Here is a 27,232-nt window from a genome sequence, read left to right as displayed (position 1 = left end):
AGACACATAGCGAAATTTATGCGTTCGCAAATATGAGAGCGCTATCATTGAAGTGGGTGGTGGCACTCAACAGGGTAAATAGGACACAGAGGCTGGCACTCAACCTGTTAACACATCCACCGCCGGAAACGGTTTAAAACGTTATTGCCCGCCATGCTTTGACCGCCAGACCACGCTGTACAGCGATATTGAGATCAATATTTAATTTTTTCGCCATGGCATTCATAATTCATATATACACCTCCGGCGCTGCAGCTGGACCCTACGGCTCAATACAACGACGGCTCAATATCGCCGCCTGGTGGATGGTCGGGCGAGTTACACTGGTAAACAGGATATGGCTGCTGTGCGTCGATTAAATTCGCTTTATAAACGTAATAATCTATATGATTTCGGCGTTTATTGCGACATACCGGAAATGGACCTAGGCGATCGACGTACTATACCTGGGATCTTTCACCGCCAGTCTCATTGACGCACGGTAAGAGGACGCTGACGCTATTTTCAGCCGAATTGTTTATTCATTTCACTGCAAATCGATCTGATCAATATATCACCCATCCTACATAAAGCATTTACTGACGATCACGGAATTATAAACGACCCCCCCCCCCCCCCCCCCTTTCATCCGCGCATGATGACGCATAATGTATAGGATCATACAGTTGAATTTTTTTAATATAGCGTGTATCAGGGCGGCTAGGTGGTGTAGTGGGCAAGGCGCTCGCCATCAACGCTGGAGACGCTGGGTTCGAATCCAGCTCTCGGCGTTGCCATCAGCTTGGCTGGTCGTTCATACTAACACAATTGGCAGTGTTAGGGGTGGAAAAGCTGATGGGTGGGTCCTGGGCGTTGTGGACAGCGACCCCTACAGTTCGGTCGGGGCGCCTGCACAGCGAGGGTAGGATCTGGAGGGAGGTAGTGTGACCTTCCACACGTTACACTCTCCTGGTGAGAATCTGCGCTGCCAGGCTGGCTGCCGGCTGGCTGCCGGCTGGTTGCACATGCGTCGGAGGAAAGCATGCAACAGTCTCCGGCCTCCCGGACCAACAGTAGGGGGGAGTGCGCAACAACCAGGAAGGGGGTTGGGAATTGGCATAACGACTAACAGTGGGATGGGAGAAAAATCGGAAAAAAAGGAGGGGGAAAAAAGATAATAAAAAAAATTATATATATAGCGTGTATCGGGAATAAACGGCAATTGATCATCTATATATGCGTTTATGCCTATAACTCACGTTCTATGAATTACTGCAGAAAACGATAAAAACACTTATATTCTAGAAGGTATTTTTGTATGAATGAAAAAGTATAACGTTCCTACATCCTGAACGATAGATAATCGATGTTGAATGGGCCATAGTAATGTCAATTTAGCAATACAATTTAAAAGGTTATAGCCCTGCAAAGAAGGTGAACATCTCCATAGGCTTAGAGTGGTGGCAGACTGGCTATATTGATGGATATAACCAGTGGCAGGGAATGTGTTAAGGGGTACATTGGCTTTGTGGGTGGAATCAAACCTGGGATCTTCTGATTGTGGGATGGTCTCTGACTACACACACACATTTTATTTTCAAGCAGAGGTGTTTTTCCCCAACCATCTAAAATAAAAGTATATATATATATATTGCACATGTATCCTGCATTTGTCTTAACACTTTAAGTGCCGAAAACGTGTTTAGGCGTCTTTCCTAGCCATGCTCAAGTTGCCTAGGACGCCGTAACTCGTCTTTGATATCAATATTTCAAAAATCTGTGATCGGAATCATATTTCCCCTCTGCAACCTTCACACACAGTTCTGAGCTCCTCTCAATCCTCTAGCGGTTCAAGAGCGCCATCTGGTGGCCGATCGGCAGAAGCGCCAAACAGGAAGTCATGTGGATGAAGTGGTGATCACCCATATTACTTCCGGGCACTCGCTATAGGTCCCGGGACTCGAGCGCGACACAATACATAGCGATCCGTTGCCAATAACTCGATAAACAACATGATTTGGATGTATATACTATTATACAACCTGGAAATGGACCGGGTATTTTGACATCCCATAATGGAAAACTGTCTACCCCACGCTGATCGCCCAACGGCCCGAGGAGACTGGGGTGAGTTTTAGCGTGTAATATTTCCGTGTTCGATACTAACTGATCTGATGAACATATGACCCACATTAGATGAATGGTATAACGCTGCCCACGGAATTATAAACGCCCCCTCGCCCATCCGGTCAACATCAGATGACGTGTAGTAACTTCCAGAAGTACGTCCAGTTGGAATTTTTTATATCGCGCTGATTGCTATCAAACTGTATTTCATCATCAATATAATGCATTTGGGGCTATAAATCACGTTCTGGAGAAAGCTGCAGAAAGAGATGAAAACATACTTATACTTTAGACCAGGGGTGGCCAACCCGCGGCTCGCGAGCCGCATGCGGCTCTTTGCCCGTCAATGTGCGGCTCTTCCATCCATAAAAAAAAATAAAAAATGTAATTTTTTTTTTTTTTACTTTTTTTTTTTTTTTGCTTTTTTTTTTTTAATGTCACTCATTCCACAAGGACGTAGAATAAACATTTACAGTTTTTTTTAAATGGTCCATTTGCATGTTCTTGGTATCTGAATCTAGGGACAGAAATAGTGTGTCTGTTACTAGGCTTGAGTAAATTGTAATGAACCAAAGGAGAATATCAATTCTATTTAAAAAAAATAATTATCTTTGACTGTAAATAACACCATGCTAAAATTGACCAGACCTGAAAAATCTAAGCAAATGAATAAAGGGAAGATGATTAAACAGAAGGTTTTGTAGATACAGTACTGAATTCTGCCATCTTTTTTATAATGTAAATTTCTCCACCATTCTTCATCATATTGCAACACCGTTTTTTGCAAGACGTTCACAGAAAGGTAGAGAAACTAACTGCGTTCTGTTTTATGGCAATAACGTTCAGGTTTGTGTGAGATAATCCCAAAAAATAAGAGAAATTAAAAAGTAAATCTAGAAGTCAGATGATTGACAGGGGCTGGTGTGAGCTGGGTAGGGTAGTTTTTCGAAATTTGAAAGCCCTGAGTCTCTTCCTTCAAAAGACTACACTCACTTTTGGATGTGCTACTTCCTCCTGTCAATATGCGCCGGTTTCCGACTCAATGCCCTGAGATTTCTATAATCTTATATTTCACTAATAACAGTTAAAATAATTGGTAAACAAACATAATGCTGAAAATATACACTTTTACTGTATATCTCGGGCTTAAGAGGTTAACCCTGTGAGGCCCAAATTAAAAAGAAATTAGCAACTTCAGAGGCCAGAGGGTGGGACATATAAACACATTTACTATCAAATAGCATTGTGAGGCTGAACAACAGGACCAATTGACTATACATGTGCTTAAAGGGGAACTATCTTATAAATGGCTTTTTTCAGTGTTTACCATTGTTTCTTAGCTATGTGGACTTATATTAATAGGATATATGTCTCTAATTCTCATATTGGCGAATTCTTCCAAATCTCCTCTCACAATATTCACCCTCACTGAACTGAGTCATCTGAAAATGTGCATATCTGTGATGTCAGAGATTTCTGCATAATAATGTGGCAGTTGATGTGGCAGTTGGCACCAGGCCACACAGTGGTTGGAGCCCAGCCTCAAAATGGCTTAAGATCTTGAGGTAGAAAAATGCGGTTTTTAGTACTTGATTAGAAATACAAAACAATGCATTTCTTTTGAAAAAAAACCTAGGTGTTCCATAGACTCACAGGAATTGTGTAAAAGTGCCCAAATAGTGAAAGAAATAGTAAAATAGTTCCCCTTTAACATTTTTTAAATAAACATTATTTTTTTAAATGGCTAAAAGTGATTTTGTAATTTTGCAACCGTGGGTCTCACAGGGTACTTTTAACCCTGTGAGGCCCAAATAAAAAAGACATTAGCAACTTCAGAGGCCAGAGGGTGAGACCTATAAACACATGAAGGGTGCCGTGACTGAAAAAAAAGGTTGAGAAACGCTGGTATATGGTGTGGCTCTTTGTGGTATCACAGTCATTTTTTTGTGGCTCTTAGTCTCTGACTGGTTGGCCACCCCTGCTTTAGACCATATTTTAGTATGAATATGTGAATGAAAAAGTTTAACGTTGCTACACCATGAACAATACATATAGGACCTTGAATGGGCCCTAATAATGGCAATCTAGCAATATAATTTAAAAAGTTATAGCCCTGCAAAGAAGGGGAACTTCTCCATGTTAAATAGAGCTGGCAACGGATGGTATATCATGAATTTAGCCTTAGGCAATCAAAGTGTTAATATCAGAAAGTATCCCAACTGATTTACGTTTGTTCCAATGGTCTATCATTCCCCCCTCCCCTGTCTAGTACTAAACACACCGAGAGGGGGGGAAGAGAGAGAGGAGAAAGTTACCAGGCTCTCTAGAATCAAAAGGAGAAACCCTGGACCGAGAGGTGGAAAACGAGATGACAAATGTATGACTCGCACTCTGAGAGGAAGTGGAACGGACTCTCAGAATGTCAAATGTGAAAAGAATTTGCTGTGATATAGAGCCGTGTTGCGGAGGAGACAGACTCGTGGCAGAACTACTTTAGCTATGGAATGGACACCAATACTGTCGGTGGGTCTTCAGAGGCGTAGGTCAGGCTCTCCTGGCCTCGGGGGCAGGACACCAGATCCCCTGGGATGAAAACGGGATCCGTAGAAGAATTCTTATTGTGATTTGATGAAAACTACAGTGAGCTGCAGGCCTCTATGCACATAATATGCAATGGTGGAAGAAGTACACACTTCCTTTCCTTTACAGTAGAAAGCTATCTGGCTGCACGTTAGCCTAGCTTAGCACAATGAATGGAAGTGGACATGACCGGTTATCCTAGGCATTGTCCAACTAACACCTCTCCCGAAGGCTAACCGGCACTGTCCGCTTCCATTCATTGTGCTAAGCTAGGCTAACAGATAGCTTTCTACTGAACGCACAGAGAGGAAACTGGTATCTATCTTCTTGTCTCTCTCTGGAGAAGACAGTAAGCTAATTTCCCAAAATGTTGGCATGTTCCTTTAAGTAAAAGTAAAAATACGAAATAGTATTAATAGATAAATTAGGACTCTGGTAAAAGTAAAAGTATTTGCTATTGAATGTACTTAAATATCTAAAGTAAAAGTGCACATTCTACATGACGTTTGTGTATCCATTGACCTCTATAGGTCATGTTAACACATTAATTGCCAAAAACGAGAATTCTCGTTTCTGTGCCCCAACCGTTCAGTGCCATAAACAAAGATTCTCGTGTCTGGGTAGTTTTTCCTTTTTTTCCGATTTTAATACCCTATTCAATCTCAGGGAGCTGTGTGTTGCCTGAAAAATGCATAGTGGGAATCCGAAGGTACAGTACCGGCCGCATCCTACCAGGCGGCGGTATCGAGCACCATTTCTAACATTGTATGCTGGGCTGTGGGATAACCCCAGGTCTCGGATTTCATTTTCTCTTCTCGGGGAGGCGCACAGTTCTGCTGGTTACATCGAAGCCCGTCAACTATGCCCGATCCGTATGTTTTTTTTTTGATCCACTTTTTCTCCCATTTTTCTATATTTTTCTCCCATCCCAATTTCGTATCATCCAATTCAACCCTCCCCTGTCACGAACGCTGTTTCTTGCCTCCCACAAGCCGGCTGCAGTGAGGACTAAGTCATACATAGCACAAGTCCCCTCCGGTACTTGAGGTAACAGCAGTCGCATCTTTTCACCTGCGCAGCTCGACCTCTCAGTGTCGAGGAGTAACGCGTGGGAGGCTCACGCTGCCCCCGACACTTCCTGATTCTACTGCGCAGGCGCACCAACCGACTTGTAGGAGTCGCTTGTTCACAACGTTCGATCCCCACCCTTCAGTTTTTCCCTCCCCGTAATACGGCCAATGTGTATTACTGCGGACGACCAGCCAAACTGAAAAACAATGTGGAGAGCTGGATTCGAACACGCGAATCCTAGCGTCTCCACACTGGTGGCGAGTGCCTTAGACCACTACACCACCTAGCCGCCCTGCCCGATCCGTATGTTATGGTTGTTTATAACGTTGAGCAAATGGGGATTGGATCTACTAGATAGCGATCAAGAAATTGGAATATTCTTTATGGATTACTCCTGGCCAAAGGTAAGGGCGATTTGACGTAAATTCTAGCTTGATCCTGCAATGCTTTTCATAGCGATCGGGCTGATAACCGTTTTTAGTGTTCAATGCGAATGCCGTTACTGACGCTCGAATAATCAGAAACGACCCCCCCCCCCCCCCCCCCTTCATGCATTCATGATGGAACATAATACTGATAATGTGGATTTGAAGAACAATAGCGGGTTCAGGCGAGGAACGCTAGCGTCTACAATGTAATCGACGTGTAGGGCTATAACTCAGCATTTCATGGATTACAATAGACCGCTCTAAAACCATACTTATATTCACCACCGTATAACACGGGAACGTATGGATGGAAAAAATATTTCTTTTTTGCATCTTGACCGGAAGAAACCCAGTGTCAAATGACTATAGTACTGTATCTATAGCTATAATATAGAATATGGTTATAGCTCTACAAACAAGGTGACCGATTACATGGGAATGGATGGCATGAGGCGATAACTTCCCGGAAGAGGCGTGGCACTCAACGTGTTAAAGTGGTATGTGGTCCAGTTATGCTGCTCTAATGAAAAGTTATGTTAAAGTGGCATGTGGTACAGTAATGCTGCTCCGATTACGTCCTCTTGAAGTTGACAGGCTTCAAATGTGAAAGCATATAATCTTCATAAATATTTTATTTTGTATATATCATGTTTTCTATGCAAAATCCTTTTCTTCAAAGTAACTAGTAACTGTGATGGGTTCAGATAAATATAGTAGAGTAAAAAGTACAATATTTCCCTTGAAATGTAGTAGAGTAAAAGTATAAAGTTCCCTAAAATTAAAATACTCACATAAAGTACAAGTAGCTCAACATTTTACTTAAGTACAGTACTTGAGTAAAAACACTTAGTTACTTTCCACCACTGCATACATGTTATTAACCAGCCAACAGTTAGATTCCCGTCACCCTTAGAAGTGAAACACAGTTTATGCACTTTGTGACTTCTGTGATCAGCACAGAAGCGACACACGTCTCAACACTACGGAGGAATGTTCTTTCAAAACCACTCTTAACACATTGTCTGCCAGGCATTGTGCCCATCTTTGTGCCCTCTCTGCCAGCGCTGTAAGCCTATGGAGTCGCTCACCTTCTTTGCAGGGCTATAACTTTTTAAATATTATAGCTATATCGACATTACTATGGCCCATTCAACATCGGGTATCTATCGTTCCGGATGTGGGAACGTTATATTTTTCCATTCATACATTGTCGTGTTAGTACCCTTGTGAATATAAGTATGTTTTTGGAGTTTATAGCAGTAATTCCTAAAACGCGAGTTATAGGCCCCGACGCATAATGTGACCAAGTCTAGCGTTTGTGCCAACATGTCTCCATTTTCATTTTCCAGATTTTTCCAAATTGTGAAAGTACAGAATGTAAGCTTTCAAATGATGTGTCATACTTTGAAATCTGAGAATGTTTTGAATATCATATATTCATTTAAATCTTGTAACTCAGTCTGTTGTCTAAAACACTCAAGGGGAGAAAATGCCTCTCAAAGATTTTTACACTTCAGCTAGTTTGGGGAGGGGGGGCGTGGACAACTACCCTCACCTGAATGCGTCCATTGTTAACGTTAATGACTGTGTGAATGCCTTTACCTGGCTCAGTGAATCTGAATCCCAACGCGCAGCTCTATTCAGATGCAAAAATAAACCCAGCCCCCACCTCTCCTCTGTGGAGAGGAACAAACTGTTTCAAAACAGCCTTTTTTAAACACAGAATTCTTACAATTAGAGTTATTATATCTGTTCGCTGTTATACTAAATATGTTCTTCAACTCTCGAACTGTAGTTATATATTAAAAAAAAAAATGTATTGTGTCTCTGTGTCATTTCACCCTGGCGACTTGTAGGCATCATCACCAGACTGGGTCACAATTATGATACATTATCGATTGGCGTTTTGTTCCTATACACTATATTAAAAAATTCAAATGTATATGATCGGTATACATTATGCTTAATCATGCGTGAAGGAAAGGGGGGGGGGGGGAGGGGGGGGGGGCGTGATTTCGAAACCTAGCCGCATTTCTGACTGACGCTCTCCGATTGGCCACTGACGCGTTTGCCCAATCGCGTGACGAGCTGTGTCTTTGCCCATTTCCACGTCAAACAGCCTGCAAACTACCTGGCGTTCTATCGCCATGCAGTCTAAGACAACTCTAACCTTAAACCAACTTCGAAAGAGTGCCTAAGCTTAACCGTCGAAAGAACTTGCCTTCACGCTCTAAGACAAACTCTAACCTTAACCAACTTCGAAAGAGTGCCTAAGCGTAACCGTCGAAAGAACTTGCCTTCACGCTCTAAGACAAACTCTAACCTTAACCAACTTCGAAAGAGTGCCTAAGCGTAACCGTCGAAAGAACTTGCCTTCACGCTCTAAGACAAACTCTAACCAACTTCGAAAGAGTGCCTAAGCTTAACCAGTGTAGAAACAGGTGTCGGCCAATCAGAGAGCGTCTTGCCAGAAATGCGGCTAGGTTTCAAAATCATGCGGGGGGGGGGGGGGGGGGGGTCGTTTATAATTCCTTGATCGTCAGTAACGGCTTTATTTAGTATGGGTTGATACGTTGATCAGATGGATTGCAGTGAAATAAATAAACAATTGCGCTGAAAATAACGTTAGATTCTTCTTACCGTTTGCCGATGAGACTGGAGGAAAAATATTCCAATTATTTGACGTCGATCTGCTAGATCCATTTTCCGTTTGTATGACGCAATAAACGCCAAAATCATATTGATTCTTGCGTTTCGAAAGCGATCCAATGCACTCGAGTGTGTATCTAGACCCACGTTACAATACATCTCTGCCGGAGGAATTTCCCCGATGCACCAAGCTCCACTTCGGGTTTGGCGTGGAGTGTAACTCGCCCAAAATCCACCAGGTGCGGTATTGAGGCGTTGCAATATCAGACAGGGTCCAGCTGCGTCCCCGGAGGGAGGCTGGATGAATTATTAATGCCATGGCGAAAAAATGAAATATTGATCCCAAAAAACGAGTCAACTCGTTTCTGGCACACAACGCATGGCGGGCAATAACGAGTTCACTCGTTTATGGCGCACAATGTGTTAACACTTTGAGCGCCATGCCGGGTTTTCCTTTTTACCCCCTGAATGCCACCATCGGCGCCAATGTTAACGTTAATATCGCCTAATCTATGTTTTAAATTATGGCTATGTATCTAATCTGCCCATCGCATTATCTCCAGTCAGTGCTGTCAAGGCAGATTGTTTTTTTATCACTTCATTTCCGTTTCAGAGCATTTAGAAAAGCACTCGTTTTGAGATAAAAAACAGTTCATTCTGGACCATTCTGTGAAAATCGTCTTTTACTGTAATATTCCATAACGTTGTTATTTGTCGGCCTATTTATGAATCGTTTTCAAATAAACGCTAGATGATCAATATTATACGTGCACGCAAGCACATTCGGGCCGCGCACGGATAATCGCCGTTTTCATTTCCTCTTCGACTTTTACATAGAAACCGAAAGAGGACATTTCACAAAACAGCCTATATCTTCATCAAAATTAGTCTGATTATCCTAACACTGATAACATAGATTCCTTACCGGACATCAGATGGTATCCAACTGGTATATTCCAATTCCTGATCACCATTCGAAAAAATCGATAAGTGTATTGATCCAACGTGTGTACAGTGCAGTACATGAATCCGCGGGTCTCAGAGCCCCCTGAATGAACGCTGGGACTCCGGCTGCATCAGTGGACTGGAAAATGTGGAGTACCGGATTTCTTTCCCCATCCATTTTCATTGAGTCCATTCCAAAATCCCTTATGTCATCTGGGAGACAACAGGGGGCGCTTTTTTCCACAATGATCGCCGGTGCCGCTCGGGTATACTCGGGTAGGCTCGGGTGATGCAATATGATTTCAGATCGCTTAAAAAAAAAAAAAAAAAATCGAGAAATCTCGTGAGTGGCATTCCACGTCACTATTAAAAACCCGAGTAATCTCGTGAGTGGCACTCAAAGTGTTAAAGAGCACCTACGGGAGGCTGGAATTCAAAACTGGCGCCTGTAAATGTCTAACCCCCCCCCCACCTAATAGACAGTCTCCTCCCCACTGTATGTATATCTTTTCTCCCACCCACCCCCTCCTAATAGTCTCCTCCCCATCATATGTATATATTTTCTGTTAGGATCTCTGGGTAACAGTACTGTATTATTTGCATATATATGTCACAAATGTAACAGTACTATATACCTGTATGTCATGTATGTCCCTATGTCATGATGTCATGTATGTCATAAATGTGACTACGAATTGAAAATGGGGGACCCTGATGTAAACAAGACAAACGTCTTTCTCTCGTCTGCATCCTCTTAACACATTGAGTGCCACGCCCCTTCCGGGAAGTGACCACTTCCGTGCCGCCCATTAATCCCATGTAAACGTAGTTGTAGTTTGTAGAACTAAACCTATATTTTATAGTATAGCTATGGGTCTAATAACGCCCTCGAGTCTCATTGAGCTACTTCTGGTCAACGTGCAAAAAACAGATAATTTTTTCATCCGTACATTTCCGTTTGATACCGTTTTGAATATGAACATAGTCCGGCGGGGGAGCTCCAGTAGCTCACCACGTACTGCGAGTGCTATTTCAGCGCCGTGGACAACCGTGCTCGTCACGGATCTGGGGCTGAGCGAGTTCGAATCCCGGACTGCAGCCGTGCCTTTCCCAGAGTGTCTTCCCCCCCATCTGAACCCTTTCAGCCTGCTTCTGTCGGTCGAACTTGACCAAGTATAAATGCGATAAACGTATAAAAGAGCCAGGGAAATGGCCAAAGTTTAAAAAAAAAGAACATAGTCCGGCCGCTTCTGAGCAATTAGAGGGAAAATACATGAAAACAGCGTTTTTGTGTAATTCAATAAACACGTTGTCATTTTTCGCCTGATTATCGGATCTTCCTGAAATCAATGCTAGATCATCACTATTATCCTTTGTGGTGCACGCATGCAATGTGGTTTAGACCGGCGCCCCCCCCCCGCATCCCAACGGCAGAACAGCCAGACACAAACACATATAGCTTCAATCGCAGTAGAAATAAATAAATAAATAAATCAGATCAACGCAAGCCTTCATATATAGTGTCCTTACCTGGTCTCTGAAGTAATGAAAAAAAAAAAAAAATCCAATAATCTCATCGCCATTCCAGTTATCCACAGCGATCGTGCCTCTGACGTTATTGGGCATTGCTCTTCAACGGGCGGGCGGGGTCAGTTATCCAAGCCATCCCTATAAGCGTGTGTTTTGCCGGAGTGTTTAGGACCCGCCCCCACACCGCAGCTCGGTATAGAAAATAAACGAACCCATTTCTAACCGAGTGCATTACTGGCCGAAGGCGTTAGAGGGCGGTATAATACCGTCTGCCAGCTTAGACACTCAGAACAGTATGCATAACACCGGTTCCTCAGGCAGTGAGCGAGCGAACTGGAGACGAAATTGCACGCGACACTGTCATGATGTGAGGCGTCTACACACACCAAACTTTCCACCTTTATTCATATCTATATCCTGCTTCTTTGTGCCAAAGGGTTTGTTGATATGTCATACATGGCCTGATTTACAGACAATACAAAACTTTAAAAGGCGTTTCTCAAAATCGTTTTTTTTTTTTTTAATAATCGGTTCATTTCCATTTTATAGCATTTTGAAAAGCCCTCGTTTTTCAGGAAAATATATAAATTCCGTGATAGTCGCCCTTTACTGGAATATTCTGGCATACACAAAAACGTTGTAATTTTTCGGCCTATTTATGAATCGTTTTCAAATAAACGCTAGATTATCGATAGTATATGTTGTGGAAGTGAATCAATGAGACGAGCAGACGGAGTATCGAGTCTCTGAACTTTACTTCCAAACAAATCCACAGAACCAAGGTACAGCCACACCCTTAAGTCAACTCCCTCCTGTCACTCAATCAGTGTCCATTCTGAAGTGAGACACCTCCCTCTAGTGTCCACCACACAGGCCCCCCCCGAACATTCAGAATTGACATTCAGTGCAACACCAAACAAACGGAACTGAACACAACAAACCCCCAAAAACAGTGCACCCAGTGTCTTCAGTCTCTTTTAGGAGGTCTGACCACGCGGCCATAACGACTGTATTTAACAGTCACAGGGAACGTGGAAGGGGAAAGGGTAAGGGTAGGGGCAGGGGGCCGTCCCCGCCGCCGCCGAGGCCTCGCCGGTGGAAAGGTAGGGGTAACAACGGCCGGAGGGCATGGGACAGGGGAAGACTTGGGTGGCCGGCCCCGGCGCCGGGGCTGAGCCAGCTCCACCGGCCCATTTGGGACCACATGAGCAGGCTTAAGACGATCGACTGAGATCTGCTCCTTATTCCCCCCCATGTCCACCACAAAGTACTTGGGGCCCGGCTCGAGGAAGCGGAAGGGCCCGTCATAGGGAGCCTGCAGTGGAGAACGGTGGGCATCATGACGGATGAACACATACCTCGCAGTCATCAGGTCCTTAGGAATGTAGGACTGGGGAAGGCAGTGATGTGTGGGAACTGGGGCAAACACCCTCGCTGCGTCCTGGAAGGCAGATCGGTGAGCTGTAGTGGACCAAGGGGCAGAGGAACCAGGAAGGAACTCCCCTGGGACCCTCAGCGGTTGACCAAAAACCAATTCGGCTGAAGAGGCCTGCAGGTCTTCTTTAGGGGCAGTACGCAGGCCCAACATGACCCACGGAAGACGGTCGACCCAGTTGCCATCTGTGAGCGTGGCCCGGAGAGCGGCCTTCATGGATCTGTGAAAACGCTCACACATGCCGTTGGCCTTTGGGTTGTATGCTGTGGTACGATGGAGTTTCACCCCAAGTCTCTCAGCCACGGTGCTCCACAGCTCAGAAGTGAACTGGGATCCCCTGTCCGAAGTCAAGTCCAATGGCGTGCCAAACCGAGTGACCCAGCCGAAGATAAACGCCCGAGCCACCTCCGCAGCCGTTGTTGATGACAGGGGAACAACCTCCGGCCACCTGGTGGTCCTGTCCACCATAGTGAGGAGGTGTGTGAAACCCTGAGACGGGGGAAGTGGGCCCACCAGGTCCACGTGGACATGGTCAAACCGCCTCTCTGGAATGAGAAACGGCTCCAGGGGGGCCTTAGTGTGACGATGTACCTTGGCACGCTGGCACGCCACACAGGAGGCCGCCCATACTTTGACGTCCTTCCTAAGGCCCGGCCAGACGAACTTGGCCGCTACCAGCTTGACCGACGCCTTTACCCCAGGGTGTGAAAGGGCATGAATGGTGTCAAATACCCGGTGGCGCCAGTCAGTTGGAACCATGGGGCGGGGCTGGCCAGTGGAGACGTCACAGAGGAGCGTGGCGCCGCAGTCGTGAAACACCACATCCTCAAGTCGAAGTCCTGTCACAGCCGTCCTGAACGCCTGAAGGTCTGAGTCGGTGAGCTGGTCAGCAGCCATGGCAACATAGTCGATGCCCAGGTGCACAGGACTGACGCGCGCCCGGGAGAGGCAGTCCGCCACCTGGTTGTCTTTACCGGCTACATGCTGGATGTCGGTAGTGAACTCCGATATGGCGGAAAGTTGGCGCTGCTGCCGCCCCGACCATGGCTCCGTGGTCTTGGCCATGGCGAACGTTAGGGGCTTGTGGTCGACAAAAACTGTGAACTTGCGGCTCTCCAGCAAGAACCTGAAGTGACGTATGGCGAGGAAGAGGGCCAGGAGCTCCCTGTCGAATGTACTATACTTCCTCTCGTTGTCGCGCAGCTTCCTACTGAAGAAGGCCAGAGGCTGCCAGGCGCCAGCCACCCACTGCTCGCACACCGCACCTACTGCATAATCGGAGGCATCGGTGGTGAGGGCTATAGGAGCAGCAGGAGATGGGTGTGCCAGCATGGCAGCGTTGGCAAGGGCAGCCTTAGAGCCCTCAAATGCCTGGACCCGCTCCGGGGACCAGCCCACGTCATCGTTGGCTCTCTTCCCCTTCAACGCCTCGTACAGAGGTCTCATCAGGTGAGCCGCATGGGCTATAAACCTATTGTAAAAATTAACCATCCCCAGGAACTCCTGGAGAGGTTTGATGGTGAGGGGGCGGGGGAAAGCAGCAATTGCCTCCACCTTGGCGGGTAGAGGAACAGCCCCCTGGGAAGAGACATGGTGGCCCAGGAAATCCATGGCCGGCAGGCCAAACTGACATTTGGCCGGGTTCACGATCAGCCCATGCTCGTTGAGCCGCTCGAACAGTTGACGGAGATGTCCCCGATGCTCCTCCACCGATGCACTGGCTACCAGGATGTCGTCCAGATAAATAAACAAAAATGACAGGCCTCGCAGCACAGAGTCCATCAGCCGCTGGAATGTTTGCGCTGCCCCTTTAAGGCCGAATGGCATGCGCAGGAATTCAAACAGTCCAAACGGGGTGATAATGGCAGTCTTGGGCACGTCGAGCGGATGGACCGGTACCTGGTGGTAGCCACGCACCAAATCTATTTTAGAAAAAATGGTGGCGCCCGCCAGGTGGGCAGAGAAATCCTGGATATGTGGCACTGGGTACCGGTCATGAGTGGTGATGTTATTTAGGCGACGGAAATCACCACACGGACGCCACTTCCCGTCCGCCTTGGGGACCATGTGTAGTGGGGAGGCCCAAGGACTGTTGGACCGGCGCACAATGCCGAGCCGTTCCATTGTGGCAAACTCCTCCCTGGCTATTGCCAGTTTAGCAGCATCCAGGCGGCGCGCCCGTGCATAAACTGGCGGGCCCACCGTTGGGATGTAATGTTCCACCCCATGCTTGGCGACAGAGGCAGAGAAAGTGGGGACAGTCAGAGCAGGAAACTCAGCGAGGAGGCGCTGGTACATATCGCCTGTGGCGAGCATATTGGCCAGGGCAGGCGGCCCCGGCCCCCCTAGTGTGCAGGGGTATGTGTCAAAGGACACAGAGCCAATCAGCCTACGGTTCGCAACGTCCACTAACAGTCTGTGAGCACACAAAAAATCCGCGCCCAGTATAGGCACCGACACTGAAGCAATAATAAATTCCCAGCTAAACTGCTGTCCATGTAAACACATAGTCACGTACCTGGTACCAAACGTACGGATGGAAGTCCCATTAGCCGCGTCCAGGGGTGGTCCATGACCGTTTCCCAAGGCGTCCGTGGCCGACGCAGGCAGGATGCTCCTCTGGGCGCCAGAATCCACCAACAGATGCCTTCCAGACAACGTGTCCTCGATAAACAACAGCTCGTTGATATTGACGCCAGCGCTCATAGCCGCTAACGAGCGCCGGCTCTCGCGTTTCCCTGGTTACCAAAGGTGCATGGTGGAACACAGCTCTTCGCTTTGTTGCCAAAACGGCGATGATAATAACAAAGCCCTCTATCATCCCTCTGTGTCTGATCCCTGCGATCAGCCACCCGATCAGACACAGCAGCCACACAGTACTGACGGGAGGCCAGTAGTATTCTATCCGCCTCCTCTGCCAATCCCCGGTAATCCTTGGTGCGCACGAGAGGCGAGCTGGCCAGAGCCGTGCGCACCGGAGTCGGGAGTTGACGCAGGAACAGCTGCACAAAAATAAACGTAGCGTCACCTGAACCAAGCAGTGCTAGCATGTTCTCCATCAGTTCTGTTGGTTTACTGTCCCCCAATCCGTTGAGGGACAATAGGCGCTCCGCGCGCTCTGCATCTGACAGCTGGAAAATGCGCAACAGCTGTTCTCTGAGCGCGTCGTATTTGCCGGCTGCTGGCGGCTCTCTCAGGCATCCCATCAGCCGGCGTGTAGTGGAGGAATCCAATGCCGCCACAACATGGTAATATTTCGTCTCATCCGACGTTATTCCGCGGAGGTGAAATTGTGCCTCGATGTGCTGAAACCACGGGGCCGGGTCATGCTGCCAAAACTCTGGCAACTTGACTGTAGCTGCATACACTGCGGGAACCACAGCCGGTGGATTCTCGTTATTGCTCATATTTCACACGTTTAGGGTCACCACTGTGGAAGTGAATCAATGAGACGAGCAGACGGAGTATCGAGTCTCTGAACTTTACTTCCAAACAAATCCACAGAACCAAGGTACAGCCACACCCTTAAGTCAACTCCCTCCTGTCACTCAATCAGTGTCCATTCTGAAGTGAGACACCTCCCTCTAGTGTCCACCACAATGTGTACTTATGCACGCTATAGAAGCGGGCTGAAATATCGATTCTCTCATTTCCTGATCAGCGCGCACACAGACACACACACATAGGGCCCACGTTGATATATCTGTGTGAAAAAAGCTCCGATTACCCTAAGACTGGTCAAATAGATTCATTACCTCAGATCAGATGTTATCCAAAAAGATTATTCCAATTCCTGATCGCCATTCCAAATATCGATTGCGTTTATTGATTCAGCGTTGGGTGCTGGAAATACATAATCCACGCGTTTTCTGGGCCGGCGATCAACTTGGATCTCTTCAGATGCTTCGCCGGAGAAGTAACATGAGGAGGCTGGACCGCTTTTGCGCGATCTGATTGGCCACTGACGTCATGCGACATGTGCGCCAATCGTGTGACGGCAAGTTCTGTGCCTATTTCCGGGTCTAACAGCCTGCAAACGGGATCATCCCTATGTTCCCCGGGTCCTATGTTCCCCGGGTTCTATGTTCCCCGCTTTGATTGATTAATAGATTGAACATTTTATTAATTTTTATTATTTTATTAATTATTAATGTCCGCCTTGTTTCGAACGGTTAAGCTTAGGCCCTCTTTCGAACTGGTTAAGGTTAGAGTTTGGAATCAGGGCTGGTGGTCTAACATTTTCAATCAATCAATCAATCAAAGCGGGGAACATAGAACCAGGGGAACATAGGACCCGGGGAACATAGACATGCTCCCCTGCAAACTACCCAACGCCTAGTTTATCACTGGTTAAGCTTAGGCAACTCTTTCGAAGTTGGTTAAGGTTAGAGTTTGGAATCGGGGCTGGTGTTCTATCAGCCTGCTCTAAGACAAACTCTAACCTTAATCAAAAATTGGAAGTTTTTTGGGAAATTATTATAATTTTTTTTTTTTTAAATCATCGCAATTGGCCCGCGAGTTTGAGACCCCTGGTCTAAACTAATGGGGTGCAGTTACACAGGGAGAGACGATAGGGGGCGGTGTTTTCCCAATTGAGCTCAGAGAGAGTCTGCAACACTAGCGTGAGGCTCGATTGATGAAATATGAATTCAAATCGTTAATAAAAAAAATACGACAAACAAACGCTATATAGCGTTGCCGGCACTCAACTGGCGGCATGAACTAACAACAAAACGCGTCGCTGGCACTCAAAGTGTTAACAATTGTGTGTGTATTAAGCCGTACTGTATTGTACCCATTCTGCAATCTGTTAAATAAAGTTCTCATTCATTCATTCTGGACCTCACCGTTCATCCTCCAGATCTTGACCTGCCGGTCGTCGGCTCCGGACACGATGAGGGGCATGGTGGGGTGGAAGGCCGCCCAGTTGACCCCGCGGTCGTGACCCTGCACACAGGAGAGACCATTTGATTTTATTACAGATCCCCATTAGCTGGTGCCATAGCAACCAGCTAGTCTTTCTGGGGTACAATTTTTTTTTTTTTATTATAAATTTTCAACATAAAATAAAAATTGTTATGCACAGGGTGTGGTTAGAGGGCATTGACGTTATGTAGTCACACGGGTTGACGTGATGACGTATTAGTTTGTATTAAGGAAGTGGGAAGTAAACATGAGACGTTACGTGTATTGCATCTAAACAACCGTCTGGCAGTCTGTTTGTTCCGCACTCCTACACAAGCACAGAAACAGAAAACAAAAAACTAAACGAAATACTTTACAGCAGTGTTTCTCAACTGGTGGGTCGCAAGTTCGCAACCCAAGAGTGGGTCGCGGGGCCATTTTGAGTGGGATGTGTGTAAAAAAAATATTTTTTTTAAAAGTAAAAAAATAAATAAAAAAAGATTACCTATCTTTGTGAAAGTGGTTTCTCAGCTCTGGTCCAGCTGAAGACAACGCAGAGGAACAGATTGGACATTGAGCATGAACTCAGAGTTGCTTTGTCTACCATCACCCCAGACTTTGAGACTCTTGTCAGGAGCAAACAACATCCCCAGTTATCCCATTAGTTCCCTGGGATGTTAAGCTAAGGATATATTATTTATTATTATTATTATTATTATTATTATTATTATTATTATTATTATTATTATTATTATTATTATTATTGTTATTATTATTACATTGTGTTTTTAGCCCTAGTTGCCCTTTTGTTGCAACCCCAGTTATCCCATTAGTTCCCCCAAACTTAGGTCTGTTATGTTAAGCTAAGAAGTCTGCTAAGAAGCATAATTATTTATTATTATTATTTTATTTCATTGGGTTTTTAGCCCTAGTTGCACTTTTGTTGCAACCCCAGTTATCCCATTAGTTCCCCCAAACTTAGGTCTGTTATGTTAAGCTAAGAAATCTGCTAAGAAGCATATTATTTATTATTATTTTATTTCATTGGGTTTTTAGCCCTAGTTGCACTCTTGTTGCACTTTGTGTTTATTTCATGTTTTTAACAGTGCATGAAAGATTGTGTATTACTGCAACAATTTTTTTTGAAATTGAAATAAATCATAGTGGTTAAAAAATTTGGGTCGCGACTTAATGACTAAGGAAAATGTTGGGTCCCGAGGCTAGACCAGTTGAGAACCACTGCTTTACAGTGTTAAATACAATTTAAGATTATTTTTAAACGTGAATCTACTGTAAATGCAGCAGAGGTTTTCTTTTGAGGCAGGTTATTCCAAAGAGTTAATGCTCTAAAAATAAAAGATATCCTTAAAGTTTTTGGACCTGGCAAATCAAGCTGCCCACTACTGGAACCTAGTGCAGAGGTTCCCAAACCTCTCCTCGAGGCACCCCAGCCGTTCCATGCCTTTGTTAAATTCCACCACCAGCACACCTGATTCAACTAATAAAGGGCTTGTTAAGTTGAATCAGGTGTGCTGGTGGTGGAATTTAACAAATACATGGAACAGCTGGGGTGCTTCGAGGAGAGGATTGGGAAGCACTGCTCTAGTGTAATGCTCATGCACAGTATTACTAAAAACAATCCGTTCATGTATAAAAGAGGAGAGACGGGACTCAGACAGGTCACCACTCACTAGGGGTGTAACGGTACACATATAAATGGTAAATGGCTGCATTTATATAGCAGCTTTTATCCAAAGCGCTTTACAATTTGTTCCCTCACATTTTACCCGTTCACTCACACATTCACACACCGACGGCAGAGGCAACCATGGAAGGTGCCAACCTGCTCATCGGGACCAATTAGGGGTTAAGTGTCTTGCTCAAGGAGACTTCAACACACTGCCCAGGAGGAGTGGGAATCAAACCGGGAACCTCCGGATTACGAGACGACTGCTCTACCTCCCGAGCCACTATCAAGCCATATAATCGTACTTAACCGTTTCAGTACGGGACCTTCAGTTCAGTATGCGGCGTGTACCGGACGAATACAACGTTACTTTAACCACGTTTTTTTTTGCGTGCACAACTTCATTCAAAACTCAAAAGCCCTCCCCGTACCGAACCGTGGTTTTTGTGTAACGTTACATCCCTAACGTTACACCCCTACCACTCACCATCAATGTATCTCCCTCCTACTGAGGGCCGAGAGACGCAGGCTTCCTGAATGTTTGGATCTTGGAAAATATTCCAAACCTTGTTTGTCTGAGGGAAGCAACAGCAACAGATAAAGGAAAGAGGGGCGGGGCTTGAGATAGCTCAACACTGTGTCGCTCACCTCGAGGACAAGCTTGTGATAGGAGGATAAAGGAAAGAGGGGCTTGAGATAACTCAACACCATGTTGCTCACCTCGAGGACATGCTTGTGATAGGAGGATAAAGTAAAGAGGGGCAGGGCTTGAGATGCTGACCTCGAGGACATGCTTGTGATAGGAGGATAAAGGAGAGAGGGGCGGGGCTTGAGATGGCTCAACACCAACACCATGTCGCTCACCTCGAGGACATGCTTGACGACGGCGTCGGAGGCTCCGAACAGGTCGACGCCAGAGATGCCGCGCACCTCTGTCTCCACGGCGCCGGGAGACAGGTTCTTCTTCCTCAGACCTGAAACCAACATTCACAGCGCCGCACAAACGAGGGGGAGGGGCCATATACATGACGGACAGGCGAACACCCACCGTCCAGGGGAGGAGGAAGAAGAAGAAGATGGGAACAGAGAAACGTTAACAAACACTCAAATACAAAACACTGTAGAACTCAGGACGTGCCTCCAAGTCTACACGTATTCTCTCTGCTCGGAGCCACTGGCGTTCGTTCATATTAGATAAACAATCATCTTAGGATGCGACGATCGAAAACACGAGTCTCAGAGGGCGAGATCGTTACAACAGTTGAATTACAGTGACCTTTAAAAGGTACGAGTCTGTAATGCAGTCAAAACAGAGTCCTGAGATCATAAAGCAGTTGTATAGATTTATTTTGTGATACCAGGAAACAGGGTCATTTAAAACTAGGCTGGATACAGGTAGGCTCTGGTACTGCACTTTGCTTACCAAAACAAATAATGTAAACAAAGTGCAACACCAAGCAGTGCTCTTTTGCCTAGAGGTCACCGTTTACGGCGTTGCAGAGTCTACCTTTAAAAGAACACGTCAACATTTTGGTAAATTAGCTTACCGTCTTCTCCAGAGAGAGACAAGAAGATAGATAACAGTTTCCTCTCTGTGTGTTCAGTAGAAAGCTATCTGGCTGCACGTTAGCCTAGCTTAGCACAATGAATGGAAGCGGACAGTGCCGGTTAGCCTAGGCATTGTCCAACTAACACCTCTCCCGAAGGCTAACCGGCACTGTCCGCTTCCATTCATTGTGCTAAGCTAGGCTAACGTGAAGCCAGATAGCTTTCTACTGAACGCACAGAGAGGAAACTGGTATCTATCTTCTCGTCTCTCTCCGGAGAAGACGGTGAGCTAATTTACCAACATTTTAGCATGGTTTTAAATGACCCGGTTTCCTGGTATCACAAAAGAAATCTATACAACTGCTTTATGATCTCAGGACTCTCAGAGAATCCACAGCAGCACAGAGACCAGGAGCAGAGAGAAAACACTTCCAGAGCTGGCAGGCATTGAGGAGCTCTACTGAGGGGGACAGAGAGAAAATAGAGACTATTGTACATAAACACACGGACTGTTGAGACTACCACACACACACACAGTGGAAAACACCAACACAACCTTTGATCTCACACTAGAGTCTGGAAACGAGCATCGTTATTCACCATCACGGCAACATCACTATTGATTGGGTTAATGAATCACCAACACACACACAGAAGAGGATTAGAAATCCACACCATTTAAATGACACTAAGACTCAAACAGGATGGACACGAGTAAGTAGTTTGTATTCATGATTCCAGCCCATAGAAAACCATGTGGTGAACAGCTCTCTCAACAGAACCAGGACATGAGGTGATGACTGATGAGGATGAAACAGGAACCTATGTGCAGGTGTAGATGTTTCTGGAGAGAGTATGGGGGGGGGGGGGGGTTGACACAGGAAGTGGGTGGATTTTGGCTGATTGGGGGGGGGGCTGGGTTGTAAAGAGATGCTCTGATGGGGCGTTGGACAGAATGAGTGGTTACGGTTCTTACTGCAGGAGTCCATGCTTGAGTTAGGCATCGTAACACTACTAAACACCTTTACTGCAGGGGTCCATGCTTGTGTTAGGCATTGTAACACTACTAAACACCTTTGCTGCAGGGGTCCATGCTTGTGTTAGGCATCGTAACACTACTAAACACCTTTACGTCATGCTGAGTGTTACGTGTTAATGCATTCGGACCACGAAGCCTTACGGATGAAGTTATGTACCGTGTGTTAGCCTACATACGGATGAGGTAGATCTGCTAGGAAATAAAAGATTTTGATAGGATTAGGTAGTCGTGTAATTATCATGCCATCGGTAACGGAAACATCTTTAGCAGTGTAGAGAAAGGCATTCAGGAACATCCATTAGTGAGTTTGCATGGGCCATGTTTAGAAACTAGTTAGTACTGGCAGCCGGGTTTTATTTTATACATTAATCTAGAGCCATATGAAATCCGCGTTCACGGAATCGCGGACGGAATCGCGGAATTGACCAATAAAAATGGAATCAACTCGTTTGGTGCAAAGCAAACACGACGAGGACGCTACAGTGTGTTACACACAACACGCAGCAATTTCCAAGCGTCTAGCTGCTTCGGTGTTAACGTTAACGTCGGAAGAAATTCCACACTAAGCCCTAAATTCAGAGCAGCGCAGTATCCTAATGACTTGTATATGACCGGCGATAAGGCGTTTTGCAAATTTCGTCAACATACCGCGGACTGGACTCACAAAACACGTGCGAAGATCACTCTCCAAAAGCCATGTCAGGAAGACAGAAAAACAGTGCTTCAAAACACACCAGCTCTCTAACGATGATCCCTGGTGATCACAATAGATACAGCTAGAGGGCGAGGCTAATCACTGACACTATTGTGATGAAATAGCTATGTACTGTAACGTTACAGTACATAGGACTAAAAATGATAGCTTCTTGCTAAATCTTGTGCACCCATCTATTTGTTTAATGCAAATTATTGTCAGTACACACTGTCCTTTATAAACTAAGGTGCCTACATTATGCATTACTATATTTCATCACAATAGAATAGATATAGCTAGGCTACTTACATTGTGATAATGTCAGTAGTAGCTAGCTGTATCTATTGTTTACACTTGAAATGTGTATTTTTATTTGAAAAAGTTTGTAAAATGTAACTGTATTTCTGAGTTGCAGCACTTAAAAACATTAAATAGACTGTTATATCTTATAAGATTGGACATTTATTAATTCCCACTTATTAGACACTATTTCTGGTGGTAAAATGAGGGAACAAAGCAAAATACAGAATTCTGAAATATTAAAACGGAAAAAAATGAAATGGAATTTGGAAAAAAAATCAAACGGATTTCATATGGCTCTACATTAATCCCATCCAAATACATTTTAGGATGTAATTCTGCACGAGTATACATTTTCCTTTCCTTTGCCAAATAGTTTCTATTTAATGACTTTTACTGGCTTTCAAACTAAGGAACTTGCTATGTGATGACATCATGGAATTGCATTGCCCGAGATGGTTCAAAGAACATCTACAATTAATTAGGCCTGTCCCCGACTAATGATTTGTATAGTCGACTTTGATTGGTAGTCGACTACCCCCTGAATAATAATAAAAAAAAATATATATTTTTTTTGTATCATTCCATTTGGGCTGTGGAGGGTGCTTAATGTCTGAAGGAGTCGACTGAAGGCTTCTCGTCCTCTGCGAAAGCATGCAATTGGTCCACTGATGGATACATCTTGATATTTGTCTAGTGTGTTCATTAGACGGGTGAAATCCTCTTTCAGTGCCTCTGTGCCCGTTTTCTTAGGCAGTTAGCCTCGCTGGTATGCGCGCCATTAGCGTTAGCCACGCTTCTAGGCCTCTTTGCTTTTGGAAGGAATGATCAAAAAAAAAAAAAAAAATATATATATATATATATATATATATATATATAAGGGCGGCTACGTGGCGTAGTGGGCAAGGCGCTCGCCACGAATGACGGAGACGCTGGGCTTGCCTGTTCGAGCCCAGCGCTCCACATTGCTTTCAGTTTAGCTGGTCGTTCATACTAATACACATTGGGCGTATTAGGGGGTGGGAAACTGATGGGTGGGGATCGGGCGTTGTGGACAGCGACTCCTACAGGTCGGTTGGTGCGCCTGCGCAGTAGAATCAGGAAGTGTCGGGGGCAGCGTGAGCCTCCCACGCGTTACTCCTCGCCACTGAGAGATCGAGCTGCGCAGGTGAAAAGATGCGACTGCTGTTACCTCAAGTACCGGAGGGGACTTGTGCTATGTATGACTTAGTCCACATTGCAGCCGGCTTGTGGGAGGCAAGAAACAGCGTTCGTGACAGGGGAGGGTTGAATTGGATGATACGAAATTGGGATGGGAGAAAATATAGAAAATGGGAGAGAAAAAAGGTGGATCAAAAAAATATATATATATATATTTTTTTTTTGCATTCGACTAAGAGGCTGGCAGTCAACTACGGCTCCTTTAGATCGATTAGTCGACTAATCGAGGTCAGCCCTACAATTAATTAATAAAAAAGGAACGTGACTACGAATAACATTTACTATCAACCATCTCTGGTGATTTCATCAAAATAGCATTTTCCAATTTCTGCTCAGCTCATTAATCTTGGGGACAGATTTTTAGGAATGAATCAACTTTTTTCCAGAATTACAACCTCAAAGTTCATTTCTGTCAAACTCCTCTTTTAACATATACAGGTAATCTCATTTACATAGCAAAGTAGTGCAACAACAACGTTGTGGCTTATGAACGCTGAGGCGTGCGTGTGACAGTACAGCCGGCTGGGTATGCGTCGTAGTGCATGCAGAGCGGTGGGAGCAGAACGAGGGAAAACGACACGCCCCCAGTGGTGACATCACATGATCCATGACCTCACGGACATGAGAACCATAGCAACGATATGCACATCATGGATATGAATGACATGCATGGCGGCGCAATGTGAAACAAGATCCCATAGACGGGTGACAACGACAGATCCATGTGTTTGGAGTGTTCGTGTACGTGAAGAGGAGATATGAACCAGTTAGTTGATGGGTTAAGGAGAGAGAGCGAGAACAGGTTCAGTGATGGAGGAGACAGGCACGATCATAACAGACATGTAGATATTAAAGACATGCAGAAGCACAAAAACACCTCTCCCATTTACTAACAAGTAGACTTAACTAAATCCCACCTATAGTTCCTCCCAGTGCTTTCTTCGTAGAGTATCTAATCATGTCAAAAAAGCCAAACCAAGGCAATCGCCCCCAGGTTAAAGGAAAACTCCAACATTTTGGGAAATTAGCTTATTTAACATCTTTCCTGGAGTTAGACAAGAAGATACATACCTTTTTTGTCTCTCTGCATGCATTAGGCTTAGGGAACGCCCGCACGGTCGCACCGTTAGCGTAGCTTAGCTTCATCACTGGAAGTGGGTCAGACCTTTACCCTGAAGTTCCCTACAGTCACAAAATACACTCCAAATACAACTCCAAAACGTTCCTGTAAACATGTTGTGACCTGTGTATTTACCACGTGGAGAAATAAAAAAATAATTGAACGACATTTACGTTTTCTAAGCAAATATACTCTGAATTTTTTTTTGCTAAACCACTCCTCTCTGGGCTCAGTGATTTCATGTCACCAGTGCTACTTTCTAACGTCGAGGTCAGTGTTTGTTTACATTTTCATTTCATTCAAAGGATCCGAACCGATTGAAGTTTATGGATACCACGACTGTGGTAAGTTTTCATTTATGTTTTTAGATGGAAGGCTGTATTCCATCCGTCTAACGATAGCGAATATTGTGAGATTGATGAATAGGACAGTCACAACATTGCTGGACTATCGACCTAGTTAGCCCCTTTCATGACTGCGATGCACGGCTACAGGGTTTGGGCGAGTGAATCCACACTTGTGGTATTATTATAACTCATTTATTGTGTAACGCTAGCCCCTTAAAACTTACCAGTCATGGTATCCATAAACTTCAATCGGTTCGGCACTGGTAGCACTGGTGACGTGAAATCACTGAGCCCAGAGAGGAGTGGTTCGGCAAAAGATAGTTCAGAGTATATTTGCTTAGAAAACGTAAATGTCGAATTCAATTATTTTTTATTTCTCCACATGGTAAATACACAGGTCACAGCATGTTTACAGGAACGTTTTGGAGTTGTATTTGGAGTGTATTTCGTGACTGTAGGGAACTTCAGGGTAAAGGTCTGACCCACTTCCAGTGATGAAGCTAAGCTACGCTAACGGTGCGGGCGTTCCCTAAGCCTAATGCATGCAGAGAGACAAAAAAGTATGTATCTTCTTGTCTAACTCCAGGGAAGATGTTAAATAAGCTAAGTTCCCAAAATGTTGGAGTTGTGAGCCACCGTCAGGACACTGAGAACCCAGGGTTAAGACCCATCATTTAGCTTTGTAGTAAACCCCCCAGGAGTGTGTTGTTGTTTACTTCCTTTTCTCCCCAAGTAAACAACAAGTCGTCTCTCTGTCTGAACTAAGGAGAGGTGTTTCTGCAAACCAGCCCACAGAGACGTCTTCTCTACAAGAGGGAGAGGAAGAGGGTTCAGGCTGTGACGTTTGACCCGTTCCCGCTTCTCTCTCCGTCCGTACCGCTCTGCTCCACCCCTCCCAAACCCCCACCCGCCGTCCTGTGACCCAGCCACCCTGCCTAACCGTCCCCCCAGGCCCTCACCGGAGATATCCCACACGCGCACGGTCTGGTCCAGACTGGCAGACACCACCAGGTCTTCGGAGGGGTGGAACTGAGCACACATCACGTAGTGGTTGTGCCCCGTCAGCACACTAGGAAAGGGAGGAGAGGAAAGGGTTTTAAATAGGGATGCTCGATATTGGCTTTTTTACCGATACCGATATTCCGATATTGTCCAAGTCTTAATTTCCGATACCGATATCAACCGATATCAACCGATACCGATATATGCAGGGTTTCCCCCCCCCCAAAAAACAGAATAATTTCAGGTAACTAATAATTTCACTGGATATATATATAACAAATATTGTTATTGTTTTATTTTATTTTTAAACCGATACCGATATTTTCCGATATCACATTTTACTGCCGATATCGGCCGATAATATCGGTCGGCCGATAATATCGGACATCCCTAGTTTTAAATGGAGGTCATTCGGATAGTTCGCCGGTAGCATGAAACGCTCGTTGACATGATGAGGTTTGTAGAACGCCTTACCAGACGCAAGTCCTGGACTGCCAGTTCCAGATGCGAATGGTCTGATCGTCTGAAGCGCTCAAGATCCAGGGGTACTCCTGCAAAACAGTCAAGTGATTTATTGATTCATTCTTGCAAGTTCCATACAGTTGAGATGAGAAAATAAAGAGAA

The 27,232-nt window shown here is 45.3% G+C and overlaps 1 protein-coding gene across 1 annotated transcript in view; it reads right to left on the bottom strand.

Annotated features, from left to right (window-relative positions):
* The window catches only part of copa (COPI coat complex subunit alpha), a 151,578-nt gene that overhangs the window by 116,798 nt on the left and 7,548 nt on the right, over positions 1 to 27,232 (bottom strand). Inside the window, exons 5-8 of the mRNA XM_084327315.1 lie at positions 27,082 to 27,158; positions 26,565 to 26,674; positions 20,201 to 20,310; positions 17,592 to 17,691 (exon numbers count right to left, since the gene is read on the bottom strand). Of these exons, the coding sequence (XP_084183441.1) occupies positions 17,592 to 17,691; positions 20,201 to 20,310; positions 26,565 to 26,674; positions 27,082 to 27,158 (397 nt within the window). The remainder of the gene's footprint in view (positions 1 to 17,591; positions 17,692 to 20,200; positions 20,311 to 26,564; positions 26,675 to 27,081; positions 27,159 to 27,232) is intronic.

This window comes from Notolepis coatsorum (genome assembly GCF_963971535.1).
Source record: "Notolepis coatsorum genome assembly, chromosome: 13".
Classification (NCBI taxonomy): domain Eukaryota; kingdom Metazoa; phylum Chordata; class Actinopteri; order Aulopiformes; family Paralepididae; genus Notolepis; species Notolepis coatsorum.
This window is presented reverse-complemented; position numbering and strand designations above follow the sequence as displayed.